This window comes from Schistocerca piceifrons, chromosome 1, assembly GCF_021461385.2.
Source record: "Schistocerca piceifrons isolate TAMUIC-IGC-003096 chromosome 1, iqSchPice1.1, whole genome shotgun sequence".
In the NCBI taxonomy this organism is placed as follows: Eukaryota; Metazoa; Arthropoda; class Insecta; order Orthoptera; family Acrididae; genus Schistocerca; species Schistocerca piceifrons.
Genome location: NC_060138.1, coordinates 951550802 through 951560782, shown reverse-complemented (window position 1 = coordinate 951560782; position 9981 = coordinate 951550802). Strand labels below are relative to the sequence as shown.

Here is a 9981-nt window from a genome sequence, read left to right as displayed (position 1 = left end):
ACTTCACTCTTCTGAAATTCCGAAGCACGCCAGCTAACTTCCAACACAAATGTATTAAAACAAGCATAACGATTAGATAAGTTCAATTACAGAACACGTTGTAGCTCAGTACCATTAGCAGCACCCGATGAAATTTATAATTTCAGCTATCAGTAATTCGTCGATTGCTAAAGACTGCTATTACAGTGCACGTTATTTCAGTCTATTTCATCGCTCAAATTAATATTCACGAAATGGTGTCACTATTTTTATACATTCCGGTATTGAACATCCTCCTTATGATCTTTCACATTTTATAGTACTTGTAAATGAAAGTAACATGTTTATATAAGTTCTGCAAAGCGATTTCGTATGCCCGATGACATCTACTGTGTCCCATTATGCACATCGTCTCTGAGGTAACGTAACAGTATTGGCAGTGCTTAGAGACTTAGCAAATAATCTTCAAATTAAAGATGTGTGAGATCGTTTGAGGTACAGGAAAGTACTAACACGAACACTTCGTAGGACAGTTGCATAAAAAGAGGGACGGTCAAATGACAGTGACGAACACTGTTGCAAGCATATATGTTTAAAACGATCTAACACGGCTTTAATCCCGAGAGGTTTATATAGATTCATATTGCGACTTGACAATATGTTCACAGGTAATGCAGGACGCACAATAAGAACACATGTGGTCTTGAAGCTTAAAACTGGCACCGCTTACAGAGCAGTCCTCTTTTCTAGACACCATGTGTATCGCGTAGTGTCCCTACTGGACCGCTTCCGTGATTGTATCAGGCACGACCCGCGGCTAGACGGTGGCGCCGAGCGGTGCGTACCCCAGCGTCTTCCTCTGCAGGAAAAGCTGTATCTCGCGGAAAGTGGGCCTGTCGGCGTCGCAGGGGCGCCAACACTCGGCCATCAGCTCCTGGACGTCTCGCGGGCCGCACGGATCGCACGGCAGCAGCTCCAGGCCGGCGTCCTCGAGGCAGTGGCTCCGCTCCAGCCCGTAGCAGTGCTGCAGCGCCTCCAGCACCTGCTGGTCCGACAACGACTCGTATGGCCGCCGCCGGCACAACGTCAAGATCTCCCACAGTGTCACAGCGAACGACCACACGTCGCTCTTGGTCGTGTATTTTCCCTGGAAACAAAATGTGGTCTTATGAGCGCAGACGGAGTCAGTTTGAACAAAAATGTCGACCTCCTGATGGAACCAGCTGTAGCCAGAACGTTGGAATACAGAAACCGAGACGAAGAAAGAGAAAGCGAGAGAAATCGCTGTAGATGTAAGATCCGTAGAGGCAGAACAGTGGCTCCAAAAAATCCAGACTGGTTTAGAAGATCAAGTTTCACCGTCACGTCATCCACGAATCCATTACACATTAAATGAAATGTGCCTATGACATACTGGGACGTGACGCTCCATCTGGGGAAATCTACCATATAGTGAAAGTTTTTGTTTGTCCATTCTTGTAGTAGATGGTTACAGGGCGTTCTTTTGGTAGGAAGTGACAATTAAAGCATCTGGAGACGGCTCTCTTGGATTTAATTTATTCACGCAACCAGTTTCGGTTTTCCATTACACCAATTTCAGGCCCTTTGAACTCTCTGTTTACGTTATTCAGGGGGCCCCAATATGGTGTATTGAAACACCAAAACTGGCTGCGTGAGTAAATTAAATTAAAAAGAGACGGCTGCTGGTATTTTAATTTCCATTTCATGGGGCAAGTCTTGTTATATGACAACCCTTCGGCAGTTTGCGTATCGGTAGTGATGAAAGATATCGAACTTGGAACACCGTTAACTAGAGTCAGCAATGCCAACTACAAGCCCACGATGTGATGGCGAGGCTACTAAGGACCGAGCATAAATTAGGATACGACAAATAAGGGAGACGAAAAGAAAGTTTTAACATCCCGCCGACGACAAATTATAGACGGAACACAAACTAGTATAGGACAAAGAAGGGAAAGGGCAAGAGAGTTCTAAGACCCCACAAAGACGAATAGCTCGATGGAGTACAAGCGCGGACGGGGAAATAATGAGAAAGGAAATAGGATTTGTCCTTTTCGTACGAACCATTCAAGCATTCACCATTCTCGATTTGAGGAAAAAATAGAAAGCTTAAATGTGGACTGCACCTCCACTCATCCAGTATCACTCGCACCAATATAAATAGAGGTCCACAAACATAGTCTCAAACAAAATGATAACAAGACATTCAATGAATATGGCATCAATAAAGAGCAAGTTAAGAATGTCAAACCCAACTCTTTACAGGAACTTACACAAATAATCACAATTATCTAACAAACAGAAAAACTTCCTGACAACTGAAAATGTTCGCTCATCCACCCGCTGCACAAGAAAGGAGTTAGGGTGAATGTGAGCAACTACAGAAGGATCTCCCTGCTACAAGTCACCAACAAAATTTTCTCAGCATGCTTACTTCAGAGAACACAAGCACAGTTACAGTAAAAAATTTCTGAATATCAGACAGGCTTCCGTCTTGGTCGATTATGCACAGAACATACATTCAATCTGAAAACTTTTCTGAAATACAAGGCCATCAGGAATACTTCAGTCATCTGCACTTTCATAGATCTCAAGAAAGTATACGATTCTGTTGACACAATCCTTAGTGAACATCTTAGAAGAACAGTGACTCGACCCAAAAACACTACGACTAATCAAACAGGCATTTGCTTGCACGACAATGAACGTTAAATTCATGGATGAAACTTCATTATCAAAACTGGAATACCCAAAGGCAGCGGATTATCCCCTCTTTTGTTCAGCCTGGTCCTGGAAAAATTGCTGTGGAAAAAGGACCGAAAATCTGAGAACACTGGAAACCAAAACGACTAGGACGATCCCAGGGCAAGATGGAAAAAGCAAATGTAGCTTTCGTAGACGACCTTTCCATACTCTCTGATAATAAAGCAACGACAAGAAAACAAACAGAAATACTAAAAACATGTGCAGAAAAAGTAGGCCTGAAAATCTATTTCCATTAGCCTGAATTCTTCTGCTCAGTTACACAAAAAAACGGCAATATAAACAGAGTTACTACACATTTCAAATATGTAGGTGAAATCCTCGAATCTACAAGTGGAGAAAAGATCTCATAGAAGACTTGACTACAAAAAAAAAATGAACAGAGCTTACAGAAGAACACAAGGCATATACTGGGTGATCAAAAAGTCAGTTGTTGTTGTTGTGGTCTTCAGTCCTGAGACTGGTTTGATGCAGCTCTCCATGCTACTCTATCCTGTGCAAGCTTTTTCATCTCCCAATACCTACTGCAACCTACATCCTTCTGAATCTGCTTAGTGTATTCATCTCTTGGTCTCCCTCTACGATTTTTACCCTCCACGCTGCCCTCCAATACTAAATTGGTGATCCCTTGATGCCTCAGAACATGTCCTACCAACCGATCCCTTCTTCTGGTCAAGTTGTGCCACAAACTTCTCTTCTCCCCAATCCTATTCAATACTTCCTCATTAGTTATGTGATCTACCCATCTAATCTTCAGCATTCTTCTGTAGCACCACATTTCGAAAGCTTCTATTCTCTTCTTGTCCAAACTATTTATCGTCCATGTTTCACTTCCATACATGGCTACACTCCATACGAATACTTTCAGAAATGACTTCCTGACACTTAAATCAATACTGGAAGTTAACAAATTTCTCTTCTTCAGAAACGCTTTCCTTGCCATTGCCAGCCTACATTTTATATCCTCTCTACTTCGACCATCATCAGTTATTTTGCTCCCCAAATAGCAAAACTCCTTTACTACTTTAAGTGCCTCATTTCCTAATCTAATTCCCTCAGCATCACCCGACTTAATTAGACTACATTCCATTATCCTTGTTTTGCTTTTGTTGATGTTCATCTTATATCCTCCTTTCAAGACACTGTCCATTCCATTCAACTGCTCTTCCAAGTCCTTTGCTGTCTCTGACAGAATTACAATGTCATCGGCGAACCTCAAAGTTTTTATTTCTTCTCCATGAATTTTAATACCTACTCCGAATTTTTCTTTTGTTTCCTTTACTGCTTGCTCAATATACAGATTGAACAACAGCGGGGACAGGCTACAACCCTGTCTTACTCCCTTCCCAACCACTGCTTCCCTTTCATGTCCCTCGACTCTTATAACTGCCATCTGGTTTCTGTACAAATTGTAAATAGCCTTTCGCTCCCTGTATTTTACCCCTGCCACCTTTAGAATTTGAAAGAGAGTATTCCAGTCAACATTGTCAAAAGCTTTCTCTAAGTCTACAAATGCTAGAAACGTAGGTTTGCCTTTCCTTAATCTTTCTTCTAAGATAAGTCGTAAGGTCAGTATTGCCTCACGTGTTCCAGTGTTTCTACGGAATCCAAACTGATCTACCCCGAGGTTGGCTTCTACTAGTTTTTCCATTCGTCTGTAAAGAATTCGTGTTAGTATTTTGCAGCTGTGACTTATTAAGCTGATAGTTCGGTAATTTTCACATCTGTCAACACCTGCTTTCTTTGGGATTGGAATTATTATATTCTTCTTGAAGTCTGAGGGTATTTCGCCTGTTTCATACATCTTGCTCGCCAGCTGGTAGAGTTTTGTCAGGACTGGCTCTCCCACGGCCGTCAGTAGTTCCAATGGAATATTGTCTACTCCGGGGGCCTTGTTTCGACTCAGGTCTTTCAGTGCTCTGTCAAACTCTTCACGCAGTATCGTATCTCCAATTTCATCTTCATCTACATCCTTTTCCATTTCCATAATATTGTCCTCAAGTACATCGCCCTTGTATAGACCCTCTATATACTCCTGCCACCTTTCTGCTTTCCCTTCTTTGCTTAGAACTGGGTTTCCATCTGAACTCTTGATATTCATACAAGTCGTTCTCTTATCTCCAAAGGTCTCTTTAATTTTCCTGTAGGCGGTATCTATCTTACCCCTAGTGAGATAGGCCTCTACATCCTTACATTTGTCCTCTAGCCATTCCTGCTTAGCCATTTTGCACTTCCTGTCGATCTCATTTTTGAGACGTTTGTATTCCTTTTTGCCTGTTTCACTTACTGCATTTTTATATTTTCTCCTTTCATCAATTAAATTCAATATTTCTTCTGTTACCCAAGGATTTCTACTAGCCCTCGTCTTTATACCTACTTGATCCTCTGCTGCCTTCACTACTTCATCCCTCAAAGCTACCCATTCTTCTTCTACTGTATTTATTTCCCCCGTTCCTGTCAATTGCTCCCTTATGCTCTCCCTGAATCTCTGTACAACCTCTGGTTCTTTTAGTTTATCCAGGTCCCATCTCCTTAAATTCCCACCTTTTTGCAGTTTCTTCAGTTTTAATCTACAGGTCATAACCAATAGATTGTGGTCAGAGTCCATATCTGCCCCTGGAAATGTCTTACAATTTAAAACCTGGTTCCTAAATCTCTGTCTTACCATTATATAATCTATCTGATACCTTTTAGTATCTCCAGGGTTCTTCCATGTATACAACCTTCTTTCATGATTCTTAAACCAAGTGTTAGTTATGATTATGTTGTGCTCTGTGCAAAATTCTACCAGGCGGCTTCCTCTTTCATTTCTGTCCCCCAATCCATATTCACCTACTATGTTTCCTTCTCTCCCTTTTCCTACACTCGAATTCCAGTCACCCATGACTATTAAATTTTCGTCTCCCTTCACAATCTGAATAATTTCTTTTATTTCATCATACATTTCTTCAATTTCTTCGTCATCTGCAGAGCTAGTTGGCATATAAACTTGTACTACTGTAGTAGGTGTGGGCTTCGTATCTACCTTGGCCACAATAATGCGTTCACTATGCTGTTTGTAGTAGCTTACCCGCATTCCTATTTTCCTATTCATTATTAAACCTACTCCTGCATTACCCCTATTTGATTTTGTGTTTATAACCCTGTAGTCACCTGACCAGAAGTCTTGTTCCTCCTGCCACCGAACTTCACTAATTCCCACTATATCTAACTTCAACCTATCCATTTCCCTTTTTAAATTTTCTAACCTACCTGCCCGATTAAGGGATCTGACATTCCACGCTCCGATCCGTAGAATGCCAGTTTTCGTTCTCCTGATAACAACATCCTCCTGAGTAGTCCCCGCCCGGAGATCCGAATGGGGGACTATTTTACCTCCGGAATATTTTACCCAAGAGGACGCCATCATCATGTAATCATACAGTAAAGCTGCATGCCCTCGGGAAAAATTACAGCTGTAGTTTCCCCTTGCTTTCAGCCGTTCGCAGTACCAGCACAGCAAGGCCGTTTTGGTTATTGTTACAAGGCCAGATCAGTCAATCATCCAGACTGTTGCCCTTGCAACTACTGAAAAGGCTGCTGCCCCTCTTCAGGAACCACACGTTTGTCTGGCCTCTCAACAGATACCCCTCCGTTGTGGTTGCACCTACGGTACGGCTATCTGTATCGCTGAGGCACGCAAGCCTCCCCACCAACGGCAAGGTCCATGGTTCATGGGGGGAAAAAGTCAGTATAAATTTGAAAACTTAATAAACCACCGCAATAATGTAGATAGAGAGGTAAAAATTGACACACATGCTTGGAATGACATGGGGTTTTATTAGAACAAAAAAACAAACAAACAAATAAACAAACAAAGTTATCGGGCCTTTTTTCTTCAAGAGAATTTGCGATTCTGATTTGTAACTGCTACCGTGACGGGTGAGAGGTACGCCGATATGCTACAGAATCGCATCATCCCCAGCTTGGCTGATAAACACCTGCTGGAACGTACGCTGTTTATGCAGGATGGCGCTCCACCCCATATTGCTAGACGCGTGAAAGATCCCTTGCGCGCGTCCTTTGCTGATGATACTGTGCTCAGCCGGCTGGTTATTCGTTGTACTGATAACAGAAGTTTCTGACTTGCAATTTGTCCAGCATACTGGAAATTTGTAAATCTCTGTTATCATTGTGCAGTGAAGTTACTGTTAGTGCCTTTCACTAGTGTAATTTATATACGATCAGAATCTCTCTTGATTCTCTGCCTTATTTCGAGACAGGGTTTCGTTGCGTAAAGTATTAAAAGCATCTTAATTTTAAGTTCGCACTACATTTCGATCTTCTGTAAAATTTTGTAAATCTTGTGGATTTTGCATTCTTTTAAATTTTCTACGTTTTTTTCGTGGCTTCTGCAATAGTCTTCCTACGGTCGTTATTAATTTATTTGGTGTATATCTCAACTGCCATCTGTACTATTTCTTTGAGTTTAAGCCACATTTGTTCTACGTTTACATACTCAGATTGCAAGGAGCAGAGACTACCTCTTAGGAAGGCCTCAAGCGAATTTTTATCTGTTTTTCTAAAGAGATGAATTTGCATTTATTTTGGGTTTGGATGTAAGTAGATGGAACAAGGAATCGGCCGAATCCTTTAAAACGAGTCATACCAGCATTCGTCCGAAGAGCCTAAATCTAAATATCGGATGAGTATTTCGTCCCCACCCCTTCCAAACGCGGATTCCCTCACTCATAGCGCCACTTAGCTTATGTGTAGATGCGACACATACCTGACACACGGACTCTGGGGCCATCCACCGGACTGGTAGTGCCCTCGATCCGTCGATCGGATAATAGTCGGCAGCATACAGCTCGTTGTTGGTGCCGAAGTCGCAGATTTTCACGTGGTAAGCCTTGCCCACGATGCAGTTTCTGCAAAGCAGAGCTTGAATTTGTAAAGCAATCTACTGTTTGAACACCGACAGCTAATACATGTCTTTTATGTGAAGGGTATGCTTACCTCGTAGCGAGGTCCCGATGTACGAAGTTGAGAGTTTCCAGGTAACGCATCCCGGACGCTATTTGCGAGGCTATGTACAGTAGGCACGTTGAACTGTAAACGAAACAATTAGTGATGTAATTTCTAGTTATTTTTGATAAGGTTCAAATACCTGTAAATATCAAAACAAAGATTAAAAAACAATAGCATCTTTTCGAGGATAATAAACTTGATAAAAAAGCCATTTGCTTTCCTTTTAACTGCCAGTAAATTTCATAGCCCTACAGCGAATCATTTTGTTTTCTGTTGCTGCAAGGGTGATGTTTCATAATGTGTTGACAATGAAAGCATATGTGTAACCTGCCTGTTCTATGAAAATATGTTCGTTTCGTTGAAATGCTGCGCTTTATACGATCTTTTATCCACATGATAATCATTTTCAATATTTCCAAAGCGCAAAAACAGTACATATATAAAATTTTAGAATGTTCAGAGTGAATAAAAGGAAAACTTTTTATATGACAGCAATGTCACAGGTGTGTTGTTTCGCCTCTAGGATCCCATGAATATATTGACACTAGTGATGTTCAGAGACAAGCTAAATCTGCCGCGTGATGAATATTGTTTTAGAGGTGATGCAGAAAATGTTGTATTTAGATGCTAATTGTTCCTGAAAAAGCTCAAAACTATTAGGTGTTTCACGAATAACAGCTGCAGCTTCAGCCAAACAGGCAACTGGCTCTCCTTAACTGCCTACAGGTGTCTCGTACACCAAATGCTTCGTCTTCCCTGTCAAAAGAGAATCCGTATGCGTGAGGTCCCAAGAACGTGATGGACACAGTAATGGCTCACCACCCCCAATCCAACAGCCGGGAAAAAGTTTTCTACATGTTCTGTGACATCAAAGTAATCCCCAGTAAACACCCTGAAATTTCGTGTACATAGTTTCCTCACACCCTGTGCAAATGTGTAGTAGGATGTGGACGTCAGCACGGATTTGAATCTAATGAAGATGCTGTGTATTATTAGTTTCTTTTGTTCACGTTACACAGAAATCCTTTTTGATACTCTTGTTGTTGTGGTCTTCAGTCCTGAGACTGGTTTGATGCAGCTCTCCATGCTAATCTATCCTGTGCAAGCTCCTTCATCTCCCAGTACCTACAGCAACCTACATCCTTCGGAATCTGCTTAGTGTGTTCATCTTTTGGTCTCCCTCTACGATTTTTACCCTCCACGCTGCCCTCCAGTGCTAAATTTGTGATCCCTTGATGCCTCAGGACATGTGCTACCAACCGATCCCTTCTTCTAGTCAAGTTGTGCCGCTTCTCTTCTCCCCAATCCTATTCAATACCTCATCATAAGTTACGTGATCTACCCACCTAATCTTCAACATTCTTCTGTAGCACCACATTTCGAAAGCTTCTATTCTCTTCATGTCCAAACTATTTATTGTCCTTGTTTCACTTCCATACATGGCTACACTCCATACAAATACTTTCACAAACGACTTCCTGACACTTAAATCTATACTCGACGTTAACAAATATCTCTTCTTCAGAAACGCTTTCCTTGCCATTGCCAGTCTACATTTTATATCCTCTCTACTTCGACCATCATCAGTTATTTTGCTCCCCCAATAGCAAAACTCCTTCACTACTTTAAGTGTCTCATTTCCTAATCTAATTCCCTCAGCACCACCCGACTTAATTCGACTACATTCCATTACCCTTGTTTTGCTTTTGTTGATGTTCATCTTATATCCTCCTTTCAAGACACTGTCCATTCCATTCAACTGCTCTTCCAAGTCCTTTGCTGTCTCTGACAGAACTACAATGTCATCGGCGAACCTCAAAGTTTTTATTTCTTCTCCCTGGATTTTAATACCTACTCCAAACTTTTCTTTTGTTTCCTTTATTGCTTGCTCAATTTACAGATTGAATAAATTAACAGAGGTGGTTGAATTTGTAGCTAGCTTATAACAGCATAAATAACAAGTTTCCATAACTGGCGTTGTGGACGACTATTTTGTGGTGTATCTTTGTAAATTACAATATTTAAACAAAAGCCAGAGAGTCTCTCAGTGTTTTTTTTCCTAGTTGCTTCGTGAAATAATATCAGTAGAAACATGGACGTGTAAATTGTAATAGTGACAGACTCAGAATTTTAAATGGATAGCATATTTTCACACTGGCGACAATGAAAATGTCTGCGAAAAATTAGTCGCATTTATGTGTTATTCTC

The 9981-nt window shown here is 41.3% G+C and overlaps 1 protein-coding gene across 1 annotated transcript in view; it reads right to left on the bottom strand.

The window, feature by feature from the left end:
* Positions 1-290: 290 nt before the first annotated feature.
* LOC124776755 (discoidin domain-containing receptor 2-like) overlaps positions 291-9981 on the bottom strand; it is a 198800-nt gene continuing 189109 nt past the window's right edge. Inside the window, exons 16-18 of the mRNA XM_047251888.1 lie at positions 7762-7854; positions 7532-7673; positions 291-1126 (exon numbers count right to left, since the gene is read on the bottom strand). Coding sequence (XP_047107844.1) covers positions 797-1126; positions 7532-7673; positions 7762-7854 — 565 coding nt within the window. The 3' untranslated portion in view covers positions 291-796. The remainder of the gene's footprint in view (positions 1127-7531; positions 7674-7761; positions 7855-9981) is intronic.